Genomic DNA, 21,099 nt, shown 5'->3' with positions numbered 1-21,099 from the left:
TTTATAAAAGATATATCTGATAAAGGGCTGTTATATAAAATATATAAAAGACACTTAAAGTTCAACAGTAAGTAAACAAAGACGGGGAAAATACTTGAACAAACACCTTATCAAAGAATATACATAGATGGTAAATAAGCATATAAAAAGATGCTCAGCATCACATGTCATCAGGGAATCACAGAAAACATCAATGAGATATTACTACACACCTCTTAGAGCAGCTAAAACCCAAAGCATTGACAATGCCAAGTGCTGATGAGAATGTGGAGCAACAGGAACTCTTGTTCACTGCCAGTGAGAATGCAAAATGGCACAGCCGCCAAAGTGTAATACAGAAAAGAAAATCACTGCAGCTTCATTTCACAATCTACCACCATTAAGCATGTGGAAAAAATTAATTTTGACTTTGTTGCATGCCATATATAAAAATTAAGTGGTCTACATGTGATAAGCAAACAATTACGCCTATAGGAGATCATGTGGATGAGTAAATTAACAACTTTGGGGTAAGCAGACCCCCCCCCCCAGCAGTGTACAAAAAGCACTAACCCTTAAGAAAAATGTGGGTAGTTTGGTCTCCATTAAAAAAAATTAAAATTTATGTTTATCAGAAGATATCTTTATGGAAAGTGTAAATAGGAAGTTAGAACAAGAGAAGATATTTACATTACATATATTCCAGAATAGGACAAAATATTCACACTCCAAATTTTTAAAGTACCCCCATAAAGAGACAAGAAAAAGCCAGAGAGTCTAACATTTTTTAAATGTGTAAGAGATTTGAACAGGCACTTTACTAAAAAGGTTATTCAAGTGGCCATTAAACATGTAAAAGGTATCCAGTGTCATTAATTAACACATTGATATGCCGCTACACACCCATCAGAGTGACTAAAATGAAAAATACCAGCATGGCTAAGTGTCTGCAAGGATTTGAAGCCATTTGAATGTTTCATAACTGCTTCTGGGAGTGTAGCTTCGCATGACCAGCTAGGAAAGGTGCTTGGTAGTGTCACTGAAGCTGTGAATATACATTCACGCCCCTGAAATTCCACTCCTATGTGTACTCACAGATACATACATAAGCCAAAGAATATTCACAGTAACATTCCTTAAAATAGCCAAAGGTTGGAAACTCAAATGTCTATCTCCAACAGAATGGATTAATGAATTACTGTATATTCATACAACAAAAATAAGCAAACTAATGCTATATTTATATGCGGCAACAAGGGTGAATCTCATAATCACAAAACAGTACATAACTCCTGATTTCACTCTCTACTGTCCCATGTCAGGCAAGTGGTTGCCTTTGGGGAAGAGGAAGGTGAGGACCAGAGTGTGGGGAAGGAGGTTTCTGGCGTCCTCACTGTGCTCTGTATCTTGATCCTACAAGAGTCACACTACTGTATTCTCTGTGTGAAAATTCACTGAGCTGTACCCTAATAATTTTATACTTTTCTGTGTATATCTTGTACCACAACAAAAATAATGTTAATGAAAACACTAAGGCAGGTGAAAAATACCACAGTAACTTTCAAAATCCTTTTCCCACTCTAATTAGTGAAACATAAAATGATTAAGAGCTTTGGAGGTCTTTAAGTTGTGGCCCCTCATTTTCCAGGTATGAAAACGGGGCCCTCAGGAAAGGTTATGTCACTCGCCAAGGTCAAGACCTTCCCAGACACGAGTGATGGAGACATGATCTACGTATCAGCTCCTTTTCCCACTATAGGGCGGCACCTGTTCTCCGGTCTTGCAGTCTCACCAGCACTGCACAAACAGCAATCAGCCGTGGCTGGTTTCTTTGTTTTCCTTAAGATGGACAGTGTATAGCCGAGCAAGGTGTGACTGAAATGTATTATCTCCATTATGCAGAAAAACATGCTTAATGGGCTCTCAGGTCAAATCACATTTTCGCATCAACAAAGGCAGCATGGGTTATGGCAGGGAGATCCATGCTCCTCTCAAACCTCCAGTTCCCTGGGACGGCCACCTTTCCTGTGTATCGATGTATGTGCAGTTTCACGTGGTCAGAAGGCAGGCATATTCACTCATCTGCAGGACATGATTCAAATTTTTAAACAGTAAATTGAAGATGAGCCCATGTTGTCATAAAATGTAAAATAATGAGCTAAAATTTCCCTAAGTCACAGGCCTCCTAGATGCAGACATGAGTAATTGTGATGAGGTTTGCATCTGTTAATAGGAAATGACTTTATTGACTAGGTTGATGCATTGACTTCAAACAAGTATCTGTCCTCCATGACTCTACCAAGAATGGAGAAAAGTGGTGCTGACAACTTCAGGCCAATTGAGTTCTCTTATTATACACGTTTTTCCATCTACCAAATGTTAACTGCTAATAAGGGAGGGCAGATTCAGCTTTAAAAGTTAGCCATCTACCTTACTCATTGCTGGGATCCTATCCAAAAAGCCACCTAATGGTGGAGAGTATAAGAGCATTTTGATTACTTGGAAATCAGGAAGTCAGCAAACTTGTTAAAGAAGACAGTCTCAGATTTATTAAGTCAGTGAAAAATCAAAACTTAACACATGGTGGAAGTGTCCAATTTGCAACTAGTTTTCAAGTAAAATAAAACTTAATACTGAATTTGACAGCAAGAGACTTTCTTGGAAAATTTGATCTTTCAAGAAAACAAATATGTATGTAATCATCTAAAACCTTATATGTTTATTTATAATCATATGGTCCACAGAAATTAGCAAAGTCCCTGAAAATAAAGGTTTATTATTGAAATGCTACAGAAGTGTTTTACTGGATTAGCACAAAAACAAATCAGCACACTTCAGTATATAGTTTAGCCTTTGTAGAATCTATAGGACAAAAATGGCTTTTAATTCCAGTATCTTAATTATCATTCTTAAGACTATATTCTGATTTGAAAATTATAGTCCATTTTCAATGTCCTCAAACTAATTCTTCTCTAAGCATGTAACTATTTATTTCCATGAGTCTTCCTATATCTCTCGGCAGTTTCCAAGCTTCTCTGGGACTCTTCCATGAAGCCGATTCTCACTACACACCCAAATTTGCATCCCCTGGTTTTCCAAGTTGTCAGAGCATATTTCAAAATATTAAAAAGTATTTCTATATTTACCTTATAACCATGAAGATAAGAAAGATATTTAAAAAAATTCTGAATCTAGAAAATTATAGAAAAGATCTGAGATATAGAAACCTCCAAATTTTCCTTGTTAATGCAAAGAAGAGCATGGTGAGTTTAAAGTGAAGGCTCTTTGCTACTGAGAACAGAATTCTTCATACACACACTGAAAAAAATGTGAACAGCTGGAAGAAACAGCTAAAAACAATGCTAACAACCCCCAACTTGACTTCATGAGAATACAATACACAGAATGACAAATGTTAAATGTGCCCCAGGGTTGTGTCAGCTGCAGAATAATATTAATATTGTCTTTTTTGGTAATAGAAATTGAAAAAAATGATCAAGTGTATATTCCTAGAATACAGATTTATGTTACCAAGATGCAGATATTGTCCACAAAATGCTCACTCATCCTGGGTGGCATAAAACATGGATTGCAGTCATCATTCCTTACGGTGTTAAAATATCTTGACTGAGATCTCAGAGTATGAACACAAGGCAGGAAGACCCTAAAGGATGATGATCCAGGTGCTGGCTCAGAGGCAGAATATGGGGCCTTCTAGAGAACCCAAGGAAGAGGCAGCGAGGTGGGTAACCCAGCCGTGGGGAAGCAGTCCCCGAGACAGCGCATGGGAGTGAACCAACAGAAACACTGCGTGATCCTGTTCAGAGTTCTGGGAACAAGAGACCTAAATTGTGCAACAGAAAAGAAAAAAAAAAAAAAGAGCTCTAAATAAATAAATAAATAAGGAAGAAAACTAAGAAAAAGTGGAATCCAAAGGAAGATCAGTGAGAGAAACCAGAGGGGACAGTTGAACCCTGACTGGTGACACTCCCATCCTTAATTCTCAGTTTGGAATAACCAGTTCTTAGCTTTGACTGTAGGAATACATAAGTTGCAAAGACTTGGAAGGAAGATATCTGGCTTCCCAGCTTGGGGACTTCTTGGGTGCTGGTGCTGCCTGCTGATTTTTTCTTCAACCAACTCTGGTGGAAACTCAGTGCAGACGGTTTCACTGGTGTCTGCATGTGTCTAAACTCCCACCCAGCTGTACACATTGTATGTGTGTAGTCTTTTTGTACATCAACTTTATGTCAATAAAGCTATTATTTTTTAAAAAAGCTTTGTTTTCCTTGAAGTGTTAGTATTTGCCCTACTTTCTAGTATTAGGAATATATTATATTTCCTTTCTTGCCAAATTTCAAGCTTTGCTATCACAACTCAGTAGTACCTTAGGATTTATGTATTTATGTCCTTTTCTCTGATCTTCATTTTTTTATTTTCATTTTCTTTTCCTCTTTATCTAACTTTCAATTTTACTAATTATTTTGTGATTTCTTGTGCAATCAGCTCCAAATTCTTAAGGTAATGTGGTTGCATTTGTTAGCTTTTTCCAAGATTATCATTGAAATAGGCGCAATAATTTACATACTTTCTTTGATGGATTTTGGAAATATGATTTTTAAAAAATATTATAAATGAATTTAATTGAGCATAAACACAGCAGCCCATTTCCCTTTGTTACTTGCTAGCATCAGTGAGTTCTGAAAATAAGGAAGCACATTTTTTATGTCTCCTCTACTAGAATCAGTAGGCTATTGTGAGTCAATGTGTTTCTTAGGAGCAAGCCCAATTCTTCTGTGTGTCTGGAAAAATCCATTTCCGTCTAGTGAGTAAACATGTCCTTCATCCTGAATAAGACGGGTCTCCCATTTCACGCCAAAAAGCTATAATATTTCCTAAATAGCAAAGGTGGAGACTGATGTCTTCCATGAGGAATGAAAATATCAAATCCCAGTCAGCTCCAGGTGCTGCCATTGGCCTCAGAAGAATGTGCCCAGGCGGAAGGGAAGGAATTCACAGGAACACACATGGATCCGGCACGCATGAACACCGCATGCAGCCTAGGAATGCAGGCCCAGTGTGCACACCGCCTGGGTCCTTCCTCAGAGCTCAGTCACCTTCAAGAGATAAAATCTGCTTTCTATTATAAACCAAGACTCTGATTCACCTTTTTAGCAACTGAATCAAGTAATATTTTTAGTACTTAGAGATAAAAATAAAAATAACAGCTATGATTGCAACACAAATGCTTCTCCTCTGCTGGCTGCATCCATTGTCTTTGGGATGAAGAGAGAGGTCATTTCCAGCATCCAGAATGCCCGGGTTCTGCTCTCAATCTTGCGATCCTCTAGCTGGCCCTTCCAGGTTTCAGTTACTTCCCTGTGATAGCATTTGGGGTTGATGCTGTGGCCCAGAGGGCCCTCTTGCTCCTCTTCCCATTCTGTTCCTCCAGAGCTCCTGGGTAGATAACTGTTTCAGCCCCCCTTGGACTTCAGGCTACAGTCTGAGTTCTCCCTCCAAAAGTACCACCCCTCCCCTGCACACCCTCCTTGCTCTTCTGTCCCCACCCTTTGGCTGTCTGTAGAACTGGGCCCTGGAAGAGAAAAGAGCCACAAGATGGAAGAAACCTGGGTCTCTGAATGATTGCATGGAGCAGAGACCCCTCAGTTCACACCAGGGTGTAATGTGAGACAGAAATGAAATTTTGGCTTAAGGTTCACTACAGCTTGGCCTATGGCCCCACCAAGTCTCACGTTGAAATTTGATCCCTAATGTAGGAGATGGGGCCTGGCGGGAGGTGTCTGGGTCATGGGGGCAGATCCCTCATGAGTGGCCTGCTGCCATCCTCATGGTAGTGAGTGAGTTCTTACTCTATTGTTTCCCTGAGAACTGATTGTTAGAAAGAGCCTGGCACCTCCCTCCCCTGTCTCCCTTCCTCTCTTGCCATTTGATGCCAGCTCCCCCTCACCTTCCACCACGAATGGAAGCTTCCTGAAGCCCTCGTTAGAAGCAGATGCTAGTGCCATGCTTCTTGTACAGCCTGCAGAACGGTGAGCCAAATAAACCTCTTTTCTTTATAAATCACCCACAGCCTTAGGTATTTCTTTATACCAACACAAACAGACTAAGACAAGGTTTACACCAGGGTGTAAACTCAAAGCCATTGAGATTTGGGGGATCATCTACTGTATTAGCAGATCTAAGGATGTTTCTTAAAGTCCCTTATTTCTCTGAAACTTTAAAAATCTACTGACCACCTCTTTTTCAAGGGTCAAATTCTATCTCCCCAATGTTGTATACCCTAAATAAATTAGTGCTAAAATAAATTATCTAAAAATATTACTTAAAATTACAGGATTTTAGATTTAGGTTAAAGTTTATACACTAAAGTTTTTCTACCTAATGGGAAATGTATTTTGTAAAAACAAATAAACAAACAAACAAAAAAAAACCTTAGTTATGCTTTATCATTGTGGTTACAAATGTATACATGCTGTATCTTCCTATTCACTGTCTGAATATGCCTAGTTATAGAAGTGAGAATTTAAAAAATTAAATGTTAGTGACTAATGCTTTGGTAAGGTTGAATGGCTCCTCTTGAGTCTAAAGGCCAACGATGGGTTGAGCCAGGAGGCCTCGATGCTCTAAGGAGCAAACTCCTGGGTCAACTGAGGGTCTCAAGACATCTTCAAAGGGGACACACACCCAGAAGCACCACCTGGGGGCTGCTTGCGCAGGGTCAGCAGACCAGGCTGTGAGCAGCAGAGCCACAGAAAGATCACGTGCAGCTCAAGGAGTTCATACCTTAAAAATTTGTGCAGATACTGGCGGCTGCAGGGTGACCAGGAGAAGACTCCGTTGCGTCCGGCCAACGTTGGGGACATTATGTTGCCTTCAGACTTTTTACACACATTCCCTTCCCCATCATGGACCATGCCAAAGCTAGGAGAAAGAGAGAGAAAAAAACAGTTCTCTCATAACAAAGAACAGTTGAAATTGTTTCATTTCCTTTAACAAACACAAGTCAAGACTGTGGAGACTCCCCTACCTCTGTACACTGGGCAGGCAAAAATAAAAGTCCTAACAGCCAATTTGTTGAGAATATTCCTGCATTCCTAGGCCTGCCCTGAAGAACAGACCACCCATGGAAGTTGTGGAAGTGTACACCCACATCAAATCAGAGTAAAAGTCCAGGTGCCCACCAAGGGTGGATGATTTAATTCTTTAATAAAAGGGAAGCATTTCAAGTGTGTGGCAAGAAATTGCGATCGAGAAGCTCATACTGCTCTATGTCGCTTGCTTCCTTCTGTCTACACTCTTTTCTGCTCACCACGATTGTCAGAATTTCCAAGGGCGTTTGTTAGAAACACAGATGCCAGGCTCCCAGCCAGGAACTGTTGATTCAGAAAAGAGAGATCCAGGCATTTGAGTTTTCCAACAAGCTCCCCAGGTGACTGTGATGCTTCCAGCGATTTGAGAACTACTAAGCAGCTACTGCAGCTCCCGGTGGGGCTGACATTCTGTCTCCACACCCGCCTGGGGCTGCTCCATCTCAGACTATCCAGTCTGCACCACTGGAAGCTGAGACAGTGGGCAGCACTTAAGCCAAATCCCTGCACCCCTTTGGAGGAAGTAGCTCCACAGAACCCCGATGGGTGGACACGGTTGGGCGTATTTGTGGGTGCTGTTTGAAGCAGCACTGGTTACTCTCGAGTGAAAACCAGACCTCTTTGGGATCCACACCTGGCTTGGTATATAGGAACGTCTCAAGCTCTATTGGCTATAGGAACCCTTAATAGTGTCCATCAGAGGTGTTCAAATCCCACAATGCCAATCAGCATCTGCTTAATGACTTGTGAAGAAACTTCAGCCCTGCACTTGTGAGAATCATGTTGACCTGAGTTGCTCCCTCCCTCCTCATCGAGTCTATTTCTTTTTAACTTCCAAGAGCTTTTCCTATAGGAGAGCCTTGCACTGCCATCTTCCCTTGTCTCAGAAGAGCACAGCTACTGCCTGGGGAGGAACGCCTTGGGGATTTGGGAGCTCTATGCACACTGGAGACTTCCCACTGAGGTAAATATATTCTTGCAGAGTCAAGTCACTACTGGTAGTGAATGTTTGGTAGCCAGTCATTGTATGCATTCCCTAAAAGCAGGGTCCCAGCAGGGAGGTGCAGAGATGCAGAGGAAAAGGGAAAGTGAGAGAGAGAGATAGAGAGAAGGAAAAGAAGGACAAAATGGTTACTGGATCTGGGGACATTCTACAGCCAAGCATCCCATGTTGAGTGGGGGGAAGGCAGCAGGGACAGGATGACACCAAGGTGGGGGAATTGGGCTCTAAAAGCTAACAAGAGAATCTGTACTTATTGCCAAGGCTGAAGACACATTTGTCCGCTTAACTGTTTTGCTTATGGCTATTCAATAATATGAGTAAACGTAGTAATTAACATGTATAAGCACTCACTATTTTATAGATATGACATTAAGCATATGACCTATATTTTCTTACTTAAATATCACCAAAACCCTATAAGGTAGGTCATATATTAATGACCATATATTAATGACAGCAGACTGAGGACTGGAGAGAGACTTTGTTCAGGGTTGCAGAGACAAAACTAGAACCTGGCACTCTGATGCCAGAGCCCAGGGGGGACCCACGCAACAGTGTAACCTGAGCATGATTGAAGGGCGTATCCAAGAAAAGCTGGCATGCAAATGCTACTGAATTCCTGCAAAATTTCTGATCAGTACCAAAGATGATGTAGACGTAGTCATTTTAGCCTCCACCCATTCTCTGAAGTTCTATTAAAGGCAATTAATCAAGGCCAGGGACACCATGTGGCAGAGGAAATGTGTCATGGCTGCAGAAGGATTCAGGCTGCCAAACAGGAGGCTGCCCTGGGCAGAAAACGACCAAAATGAAATAGCAAACTACCCTCCTCTGCTGGCCTTTGATCTACTCATGAAGAAGATGCATTATTGTCCAGCAATTGCTCTCAATACATTTACTACCACTTCTGCCTATATTTCTAAGGAATTCAAAGTCACAATGTCCCCGCTCTGGAAACATCTTGGTCTTAAACTTTTTCATTTAAGGTATTTTCAATGGTTCTTTCTAGCCTCAAGTCTCAAACTCTGCTGTGCATCAGAACGTCTGAGAAGTAACCACACATGTGGTGACCCGACATCTGCACTGGAGGATTTCCGGTTCTGGGGGTTGGGATCTGGCATGCGGGTGTATTCTAACACACCCCCAGGGGACTCTGACGCCCTCCCAAATGTCAGTGCCATGATTTCACAAGTTGTGTTTGCAGTCAGTACGACGACTGGAAGACACATATTGTAATGTGGTGGACGCCAGCACATCAGCATAAAACCACCACACGGTGATCACATTTAATCTTAACATTAATAAAGTCACGGGTGAATGAATAGAACATATTCTGAAGATAAGGCTGGTATTTGGTAATCAAGAAATACAATTACCATAGGAGTTATACAGCTCAGATCATTTATTTTTTTGCTCCGATGCACCACAGCATTTTAAGTGTTTATCATTCCACATGTTAAAATAACAAATATGTTTTATCTCTTCATCCCTTACTAGTTTATATATTTCTAACGGATTAAGGTTCCTCTTATCCATGCTCAGAGCCCCACTGCGGGTGTGGACTTGATAGCCCAAAACAGGTTCTCCATTCATGTGTGTTGAATGATTAAAGGACAACATTTCCAGCTGTAACACTAATTCAAATACCCAAAGAGAAACCTAATTTCATATTGGACTTGACAATTATAATCAGTGTCAGTATGTTTAAAGTCTTCTACAGTATTTTCTTGAGTGATTCAATTACTATTGGCAAGTGTTTATTTAATGCTGATAATATACTCAGAATGACCAACAACTGGCCAAGTGATTTTAGAGGTTGTGTCAGTTATTTCTGGCTATTCAGACTGCAGTGATAAGGAAATGAGACATCCTTCAAAGGAGCCAGGGCCAATGTAACCTGGATGGTAAATTCCACCCTTGGTGTGATAAGGATGCCCACAGGTAGGACAAAGATGTCCAGAGCCTGGACACAGGCTTCTCGAGAAGCACGGCTTGTCCTCTGTGAGAGATGAGGCTGAGCTAGGGACAGCAGTGGGGGAAGCAGGGGGTCTGGGCCGGGCAGATACCTGGAGAGAGCAGGGCTGTGGAGGTGGCGACCCAGGCAGGGTCTGGGCTCTGTCATTCACAAGCTGCTTGATACTAGGCAAATTATTTAACCTCCAAGCCTCAGCTTCCTCATATATAAAATGGGGTAATAAAATCTTTCTCATAAACTGTACAGAATACCTGGCATCACACTTGTCACAAAGGAAAATTCAAAACTTTTATCCCTTTCTTTGATTCAAATGTGGTCTTGATCAAATCACTCAACACCCCAAAGTCATTCAAGTACATATGATGCATATCTGTTGTGCAGGGGCCAATGTCAATGGATTTCAAATGGATTTCACATACTTTTTGGACACAGAAACAAACAGGAAATCCTAAGAGGAATGACAATAAATAAAATTGGAGTTCCTGGAGGGCAGTCTGATGATCACCAGACCAGGTATTGGCAAGCGGCTGTCTTTCTCCAATATTCCACAAGTCTTTAAAATCAGTGAGTGCTTCCCTGCCCTGGTGGAAAGAGCACAGCCTGATGACAGAGCACAGCCACAGACTGGTGGGATGTGCACAGCATCGTCAAACACTGGAAAGGGTGTCACAGGGAAGTGTGGCTGACCTAAATGGGACTATCAAGCTAACGGGTGGTGAGGACCATTCTGCTTCATCCAAGAAGACCCCCATGATGACCCCGTGTACTCTCTTGCAAAGCCCACTGTCCTCATTACCTGACCGCTTACATGGCATGTCCATTTTATCTTTTCTCTTAGACTTTGGAGGGAAAAACTAGTGGATAACTAGTCTTTTTATAGAATCATACATAATGCCTTGCTGGTGAATGAAAACTGTGCCCAGTGAATGAGTCCATAAACTCAGGGACAGTAAGAGACAGAATGATGGATCTCGAATACTTCTGAGCACAATGAATGTGCTTTAATAGTATCTTAATGGTCTAAAATGATACTCCAACTTAACTTTTTAAGCCTATTTTTACATATTGTTCTGCTCAAATAATGTATCTTAAATTGCACCTGCACATGCAAGCTAAGGAGCTCACAGTGCTCTATTGGTTTTGCAGATGGGAAAACTGGGTGAGAGCTGACCAGGGGATGCCCCTGCACACTGTCAGGCTGCAAGTGCTACAGTTATGTGGGACCTGAGTCCCAGGGCCCCACCCATCAAGCGGCCTGACCTCCCTTAGCAGATGGGAGTTTTTCAAATGGATTCACGCCAAGATGGCATATTCTCTGAAATGTGCAGTTTAACCCTTGGTGTGTCTGTGCCAATTCCTGAATACCTGCACCTTGCAAACCACATATCCTGTGTCTAGGGATGTAGTGTAACCAGGAAACTCTCCTTATACTGGCGGCTTAATAAAGATCCTGATTCAATCTCATGTCCTAGAGGAGAATACACATCTTGGTTCCAGTTCTAGCCCCTCCTCTCTTAAGACACAAATAAAAACACTTATTTTCCACAATTTCTATTTTTAGGTCAGATTCTTCAGTATAAGCTACAAGATGTTTTGAGATGGAAAAAACTAAACTTAGTAGAAGAAACCGGATGGACATTAACTGAAATCTTCCTCTGAGTTAAAGATCAGAAGACCTATGACTGCAGGCATGCAGCAGCACCCCTCCGACCCACAGCGTCCTCTGAATGTAAACAGAAGTGAAGAAGTAAAACTCACCTTTGAAACAGGATGTTTCACGTGTCTTTCATAGATGCAAATTACTTTCTGTTTGTTAAAGTGCAGAACTAAAAAATGTGACTCTGCTTGAAGCTCATTGTCCAAGATAAAGGCGCACTGTTTAGGTCATGACATTTGATCCACGCATCAACCTTATAATTCCTTCTTCAATAAAAATACTTATTAAATAAATGAACTGAACAAATGTGTTTATCTTTGATTTAGTTCAACCAAACCTGGAGTTCTATTACTGAGTCAGATGGTCACAGCCACCACGCACCGGAAATGCTCATCTTCATGTGTTTACCCGCTCACTCCCTGGCTCGGTCACCCCCGAGTTCCACTCACACGCCACAGAGCACTCAGCATAGTCCCCCCAGGTCAGTGAAGGCAGCAGAAGGAAGGGTCCCCGGCAGTCCCTACGGTTTGAGCTCTATGTGAAATTGCTCAGCATATTTTACAACAAGCGCTCCACAAGGAGTAGATGTTACTATTATCATGGCAATTACTGTTACTATCATTATCACTTCTTTTGGCATTTACCATAGGCTAAAGACATATATTTCTTATTTTCTTAACATGGTCAGAAACTACTTCATTGATGAGCTCCCCATTCTGTCTTTTGCACAATGTCTGCTAAACGGCAGGTGTTCGAGAAGGATCTGGCAATTTCTGAGGTTAATTCTACTGGCAATGTGACGCTCCTCCATCCACATGCAGAGCTCCTTTCTTTACTCCCATCTGGATTCCCACTTTCAAGTAAAAACATTTTTTTTCTTGTTTGGAGGAAATTTTTTTTTCATCTAGACCCAGTCTGAGTGGGGAAAGGAAATATTAATAGCTGACTTTTAAAAAAAAGAAGTGCAAACACTGATGCTTGTTGACAATGAAAACAAGCTGAGAACCTAGTTTGGGATATATCAAGTTTAACTTTGCTTAAGTTCACCACCTGCAACGGCTAGCGCTGCCAATGCCCGTATCTCAACTGCTATCAGACGTTGACTTGCTCAGCCCTCAATGACTTAAATATTTCTAGCCTTGATTGTTTAATTAAATTCAGGTATGGTTCAGAGGACAGCAAGAGCCTCATGTCGCTGCAATAATGAGAGTTTTTGAAGTTTTAACTCTAGCAGACTATTAAAAATACACTTATGATTTAACTAAAAGTTTATAAAGTGTAGGTGTAATTTTCTAAGCAATGAAATAGTCAATCATTACCTGTAATGATGAAGGGATAAATAATGGGAGATGAGGCTTCATTTTCAGGTCATTAGTTCACACACAGGTGAAGCCTGCAGGGCCTCAGGATTTCATTAAACATGGCACACACGTGTATACACACATGCAAGTGCATGTACACATACACACATGTATACACAAACACATCCTGGTTGACATTAGTCTATAACCTCAGTCCATTTTCCAACAGCGGATGGAGAAGTCAGCTTTGCAAGAACACAAATCACACACACAGACTTTGTTTTCCTTTTGCCAGTAAAATCAGATTGAAAGTAAAAAAATTACAAAAAAATTATGTTCCTGGTTGTACATTTTCTCGGAGAAATGTCAAGGACAGTTTCAGCATGGCAGGAAAACACTTGCATCCCTGCTGCCGGCCCTCGTGTTACTCAGGATGACGGCCACAAGTTCACAGCCGCTTTGGCAGCAAGTGGGGCTCTTAAAAAATTTTTTTAATAGGTGGCTTCTCAAGGTAAAGCAGCCTACTGAATTATTAGCCTACGAAATCTTGTCTAACAACAACAATTTCCACAAATAATTGCTAGAAATTGCTCATTCTGTGGGTATGATGTAAGCTTTTTCTGTAAGGAGATGACACAATGACACACCCCCAGTGTCTGAGAGCTGCCAGCCCAGGCCTAGCACCCACGCCTAGTCCCTTGGCTGATGGTCCTACCTGATGCTGCTTCATTTTGAAACTGACAACACTGCGTCGGGAGGGAAGTATGAGAGACAGACCAACTCCTATCTGGCCCGCCAGATCTCCTGTCAGTACCCACCCTCCCCAAACTCTGCTCAGCACACTAATCAAAAACAACATCTCTACACACTATAAAAGTAAACGTACAAGCATACACAAACTTGAGAGTAACAACAGTTAATGATGGGAGGGCTTGTCACTGTCCTCAATCATTTGGGATTCCCTGATAACAGCTAACCGTGGAACGAGATTAACTCATAGGACTAAGTTCAAAACACAGGACAGAGGAATAGGGACAGATATAATTATCCTCAATCTTAGGCACATGTGTGAACAGGAATGTCAGAGAATAGATCAAGAGAAATGTAAACATGTGCATTGCTGTGGCTTTAAAATGTGCATGACAGGGCACTAAAATAAAAACACAAGAACCTAAGTGATAGCATTTTACAGATGTCAACGCCATTCTTCTTGGGTACATGTGAATTCCCTTTACAGACTTGACTTAATGAATCCCTGTTCCTATGGTGCTCACCTAGTAAGCAAAGGACCCTGAGTTCCACCCTCCATGCAGAAGCACTTACTTGTGTCCAGACTCATGGGCAATGGTGAAGGCCAGTCCAAGGCCTGTATCTTCATTGATTGTGCAACTGCGGTATTTACTACACATTCCACTTATGGGTGCAAATCCTACAGGGCATAAAGATCATATGAATATGTAACAAAGCTGTTACAATAAAGTAAAGAAAGAATTGTATATTTATTTTATGTCCCTTAGTGAAATGCAGTTTTTATCTTCATTTGGGGAAATACAAGATGAAAAACCCTTAGACAACCATATAAAGGGCATTTCATGATGTGGGAGAAGGGAATCTACTCCCAGGAGCCCAGGGCCACTATATCTCATGGAAAAAAAATCATAGTTCTATGTAATGTTCCTGTCACTAGGCTATCCTTGGGGCAAAATAGAAGTAGAGGTTTAAAAACTGCAGATGGAGGAGAATTTTTGCCTTCTTCTACAAACACCTGTATTCTGAAAAGCTTGGTGAAAAAGTAATGTAGAGAATGGGTGTGTTGGGAGGTCCCCAAGACCACCTCCACTCTTAGTGATTTGCATGTGTCACAATGAGGGTCTTACCCAAAGTATCGCAGGGCTCATTCTTCCAGGAGCATATATCCAGACCCGTCAGTAAGATGGCGTGGTCATGGCGGGTCCCGTCTTTCCCCCGCAATCCAGACTGCCACTGGCAGAAACTACTCAAGGTGTGGTCCGCATGGTGACTTATTACCAGCCCTGGCTATGCAAAAGAGACCAAGGACCCCATGATAATGGAGAGAAAACATGTTATAATGCATTGTCATTACAGCAAACTATCATTAGCTTTGACTTGGATTTCAACTACATGAATGGCTCTGATTGGCTTATAAGCTACTGCATCAATTTTAGGTATTAAAATACAAAGGCAGGTATATTATATAAAACCTGTACAGATTCAGTGTAGATACTTATATACAGTTCTCTAGTTCTGCACATAAACAATTGGAATGTATCTGTCTAATCCTGAATGCATGCTTAATGACCCAAGATAGATTACTTCTATGAATGAATTTTTTGCACTCAAAATATTTGCACTCTTTAAATTTAGATGAGGCCACAGAATCATTTATACATGGCTTTGCACATGCATATACAAAAACACACCTAGACAATGATATGTTAATTTCATAACCAAGTTGGGCAGGTGAGATTTCTAATTAATAACTCTTTTAATATTTATTTTTACAGTGTTAAGTATCTTTCCAACATGTTTATGAGAAGAGGTAGGTCAATGGGTAAAGCTTTATTTCTAGAAAATAAACTGCAACTAGAATGAAACTTACATAGAAGACATTCAGCCTTATCTACATATACCAAGTTCTGACAGAGCAACAGTGAAATAACAGAGGGAAGAACTTAGGAACTGTTGGGAACTGAGGGGTTTGGGGGGTAGCTGGAAAATCCATCAGAGCAGGTTGCACTGAGTTAAACATTATTTATGGGTATGCCATATTTTTCTATGGATAATAAGAGAAAACCCGGTTAATTATCTCCATTTCAGAACACCATCTTGTTTAAAACTTTCACTTCTAGAGTGATGTATGGAAATGTTTGTCTCTCAGTCACTGACTGTTTTCTCTTCAAGTGTTTATTTCGTTTTTCCAGAGAGTCAAATATACCTCAGCTGAATGCTATACATAAACACTGAGGCATGCCTTGCATTCTTTAGCTAGTGATTTCCAGGAAAACTGCATTAATTAAAGTTAACACAGGTGTATGATCAAACGATAACCTCGCTTATTCTTTGCAGCTTGGATGAATTCCAAGGTGAAAACGTTTTAATACAAGGAATAATTAACCTGTCACCTGAGAATCCCTTCTAGCTCAGCAAACCCCTCCCCAGCACATGCGCACACAAAAGACAATGAGGCTGTCTCTTCCCTGACTAGCTGGGCTAGAAACAGCCCTGCCACACATCCCCACTCTGCACAGAGGCCTCGTCCTGGCACTTTAACATCTGAGGATGTCTTACATTGTATGAATAATCTCATATTGCATCTAAAAAATTCTTTGTCTTATAAATAAGAAAAGTATGGCTAACAGGAGACTCTGAAGATGTGGGCAGGGGTGAGAGTGGTGCCCGGCGCCTGCCTTGGGTCTGGGGCCCACTCTCCTTGGCCGAGTCAATGATTAGCTTGGAGCAAAATAAAAGTGAGAATTTCATGTGACTAAGATGCCCCCCATTACTTATGCCATGAAATGTCCATCTGCACCCTCACTGTGAACAGAGGGACACCTCTATGCATTCACAGGGGGCCAGGATGGAAGCAGTGTAGATTCCTTCACCCACAGCCACCAGGATCCAGCGTAATTTGGGGTTTTGCATGCAGTGAGGGAAATGTGCTTGACATTCCATGGAAATCCCCATGAAAATAAAAATCTAAGACTGAAGGTGGTGAGGGATAGGAATTAATTGGGAAGTAATTGAATAAGGCAGTGTAGTGCCACACAGTACAATGGAACTTCTAGGCTATGAAACATTTTTAGTCTTCTAGCAAAAAGCAGACGGAGCTCAATTCCAGCTAGCATCCTAAAAGCTTGTGGTGGCTGAAGACACATTTTGCACTTTGTATTCCTAGTGTGTTTCCCACCCATATATTAATGCAGCTCTTATATTCAATTTTCTTATTAGTAAATTAAAAGAGTATTCCTTACTACCCTGGCACAAAACCACAAAAAAATAAAAAAAAAATTAAAAAGAATTGAAAAGAAACTCATTGCATCAGACACAAAATATTAACAAACTATTAAATAGTTCTTGTCCCCAAAAGAAATAAAAGTAAAGAACTCATAGAACAGTTATATTAAAGAAAAAAAATTATTTTGCATTTATTTTTCTGGCAAGAAAAAAAAAAAGAATAGCTGATTTCAAAGATAGAATACCTGCTCGTCTTCTAGAAGAATCAGACCTACAATTGCAATGTTGATGTTTCCTCCTATCGTTCCATCTTTGAATAAAGCTGACACCTGAAAAAGACAGGAAATCACAACGGTCTCACAGAGGGCAACATTCCCCCCAGCTTGTCAGTGGACCTAAGGCCCTGCCGTTGTAGGCCAATGCTTTTGCTCCCCAGTGACAAAGCAACGCTAATGTTCTTATATTGCTAGACAAACAGGAATAGAAATATCTACTTACCAATTGTGGAATCCTTATCATTGGTACCTGACAGTAAAAAAGCAGTTTGGATGGTGGGGTTCACAGCTTATTGTTAAACACCAGTGAAAGTATTACAAGACCCTGGGGTTGGTAAGTATCCTTGTTAGAATACCGGGAGGATTTTTTAAACTCACAGTGATGACTGCAGAAGCCAAGCATTCCCCAAGCTCTCCTGGCAAGGAATTCCGTAAGCACAAGAGAAATGCTTGGGATAAGAACAAGAGGACGCAAGAAAGAGAAGGAACCATCGTGGTAAGAAGATGATGAAAGAAAGATCCAAACATTCAAGATGATGGGTCACAGAATGATTGAGTGGCATTTGGGGTGATGCACAGAAACTGTGTGCCAACCACCGATGCCGCAAAAGGCCTGGGCCCTGCTGTCCTGCACGCAGAGACACCTCAACCCCATGCCATGGGAGGGCAGCTCCACCTCACTGTACCCCTCAGTTCCCTGGGAGACCAGAAACTGTGAGGGGCAGTCTACCAGAAATGATGCTGGTGATAACAATCACATCACATCAAGAAAGATATATTCAGGGACACTCTGTTTTTTGAGGTAGAAGAACATAAAAACATACTTTTAAAATGTTGTCATTAAAACTTTTTTTTTTTTTTTTTTTTTTTGAGACAGAGTCTCACTCTGTTGCCCGGGCTAGAATGAGTGCCATGGCGTCAGCCCTAGCTCACAGCAACCTCAAACTCCTGGGCTCAAGCGATCCTACTGCCTCAGCCTCCCGAGTAGCTGGGACTACAGGAATGCGCCACCATGCCCCACTAATTTTTTTTATATATACATATTTTTAGTTGGCCAGATAATTTCTTTCTTTTTTTTTAGTAGAGATGGGGTCTCACTCTTGCTCAGGCTGGTCTCAAACTCCTGAGCTCAAGCGATCCGCCCGCCTCAGCCTCCCAGAGTGCTAGGATTACAGGCGTGAGCCACCGCGCCCGGCAAACTATTTTTAAAAACATACTTTGGTGACCCAATATTTTGTCTTCTGTCATCTAGATTTCACTGACATGAGCTGAGACGTAGGACACTTCTCGTCACTCTTCAATTATTAATATGGCTGCCAATTTGAGACAGAGAAACATTTTATTCTAGATGATATTATAAAAGATTGTACTGTTTTTTTCTGTTTTTGTAGATAAAATAATTTATATTCAACATTTTAATATTAATATTTCTAAAAAGATGGGTACCTTCTACATGGCCTTCTGAAATTGCACATCAAATGCTGACATTTCCTGCACTACAATGTCTCGGCATCCTCTTAGAGATTTCTACTAAATAAGGACATTGGTAAACCCAAAACCTCTCACAGGCTGACAGAGACTTACAGAAAGGCTCAGATTATTTTTCCTCCTTATTTTAGTCTCCGGAGTTCTGAAAATGGCTCTTTTGATTGGAGCATAGTAAAACTAAAAGAGCTATCACTAATGAAATATTTCTTATATGTGAGACATTAATTCACAAGTAAAATGTGAAACAAACACACACACACACCCTTTTGCATCCCATAGTGACCACACAGGTGGTGCCAACCAGAAGGACGACCTACCATATTGAGTATTGTCAGCACGTAGGTGGTGATGTTTTCATGGCCATGGTTTCGCATCATCATTTTGTCGACCACCACCAATGTCTCCACGTTTAGTTCTTCATTTCTGTGGGACTTCAGAAGAGAGCGCTTATTCCGCAAGCAAGACTTGTACTCATCAGGCAAGATGAAAAGGTCTTCTCTGGGAGGCTGGGGCATGTCTACAGAGGAACACACAGAGGGCAAATGAAAGCCATAGTCACCACACGAAACCAGCACTGTGACTCGCCATGGAGAAATCTGATCTTTAAAATAAACACTCATGATAAAACCGTACAACCTTGAAAACTTTGTGATGCAAAACCTTGTGCTAAATTAGAACACTAAATTTAAATAAAGTTTGTATAGTCTAGGTGTGGTGGAAATCATTGCTGTATTTACATTTATGTAATGTGCTGATTTAAAACAGCAAGAGGGGAGCTCTGTGGCTCTGAAGTCCTAGTGTCTAGAAGCACAATGCTTGAAGACTGTAAAACACAGAGCTCTCTGGAGCAGGGCTCCTCCACAAAGACAAAGCAGTGGAGCTAACAATTACAAAAAAAGAGCCCTGGCTCACATTGTTTTCCTATTTGAAGGCTTCTGATGACATGAAACATTTTAAAGTTGATTTCAATGTCTGGACACAGAATTGGTTTGTCTACACTGTTTCACATGGATTATAAACTACTTGAGCTGGTTCCACTTTACTGCAGAGCTTAATTTCCTAGAAAGTACCATAAATATTTACCTAATTTGATTAGAAGACAAAATATACTCTGTCCTCCTGGAGTAATCCCTTTAAAATACTTTTGGCATTTATAAACCTTAAGTTAATACTATATTAAAAACAATTAGGTTTAGTAGATGCCTCAGAAAATGTGGTCAGAATTGTTTCATGTGAAAGTAGTCTTCAAAAAGCCCATAAATTTAGGCGGTGGGCATCCAATAACTATGCAAACTGGATTCATGGAACATACTGTTAGCAGATGCTGTTTTGTTTGACTAATACAACCAATACATTTTCTCTCTCTTTGCTAAAATACTTTCAAGCCTAAATGAACCTTTTAGAGAATAATAATGACACTGGCTAATGCTCACTGAGCACTCATCACTTGCCATTAACCTTTATGCAATCTACATAGGCGTGCACTCCACCCTGGGAGTTGTCTAGCATAACTCACTCACTTTCTACGCCAGCCCAGGAGCACATGCTGAGGATCAGGAGGCAGAGGGGATGAACATAACTGCTCACAGCCCTTCCCAAGCAAGCACTGGAAATGGGTTTCAGATCTAGATGGTGTGGTCCAGACCCCTTGGTCTTAATTCCCACTGGTGGAAAAATGTGTGCAGGATGAAAACAGGATGCAGTACAGGGTCCTCGGTCTCAGGCGCAAGAGGCGGAAGCAGGGCGGGTGGTGATCTCACTGGCCAGGATTTTCACCACCCATCAGAGCAAATGACTGCCCCAAACGTGGCACTTGCAGTACTGTCCCTGAAACAGGTGAGTTTCAGCTAAATACCTGTCAGCAGCTGATGCCTGCAGCCGAGAAGCAGAGGGTCTGTGCATCAGCCTGAGCTTCAGTCTTGCTGTGGATTTAAGCAAATCAATCTGCTTTTGTTTTCCCTTTTTCAAAGACAGATGCCTAAATGAATACACAGAAAGAGCATGCATTTTCTGAACTGCAGACTCTAACAGAGAAGTATCCTTGTAAGTGTGACCCTCATGGAGACAGAAAACCAGGTCTCCTCCCCGACCTGGCCTTCCCAGAATGGAAATAGCCATGAGCAGATAACAAGGGGTCCTGAGAATTAAATGCTTCAGCCTGGAAGCAATGGTGTCAATTCTGCTCACGGTTCATGGGCTCGAGCTAGTCACATGATCTCCACGCTCCCAGCCACTCAGGGCCCAAGAGTACAATACTGCCACATGCACAGCTGGGAGGGGACAGGAACATCTCGCAAATCAAACTGCAGGATGCTAGTCAGCAATGTCTTCCGCCAG

General features: G+C 41.3%; 1 protein-coding gene across 1 annotated transcript in view; it reads right to left on the bottom strand.

Moving 5' to 3' along the window:
• The window catches only part of ADAMTS16 (ADAM metallopeptidase with thrombospondin type 1 motif 16), a 125,640-nt gene that overhangs the window by 64,530 nt on the left and 40,011 nt on the right, over nucleotides 1-21,099 (bottom strand). Inside the window, exons 4-8 of the mRNA XM_045566084.1 lie at nucleotides 19,080-19,279; nucleotides 17,245-17,328; nucleotides 14,902-15,061; nucleotides 14,348-14,453; nucleotides 6,784-6,921 (exon numbers count right to left, since the gene is read on the bottom strand). Of these exons, the coding sequence (XP_045422040.1) occupies nucleotides 6,784-6,921; nucleotides 14,348-14,453; nucleotides 14,902-15,061; nucleotides 17,245-17,328; nucleotides 19,080-19,279 (688 nt within the window). The remainder of the gene's footprint in view (nucleotides 1-6,783; nucleotides 6,922-14,347; nucleotides 14,454-14,901; nucleotides 15,062-17,244; nucleotides 17,329-19,079; nucleotides 19,280-21,099) is intronic.

This window comes from Lemur catta, chromosome 12, assembly GCF_020740605.2.
Source record: "Lemur catta isolate mLemCat1 chromosome 12, mLemCat1.pri, whole genome shotgun sequence".
Taxonomy (NCBI): Eukaryota; Metazoa; Chordata; class Mammalia; order Primates; family Lemuridae; genus Lemur; species Lemur catta.
This window is presented reverse-complemented; position numbering and strand designations above follow the sequence as displayed.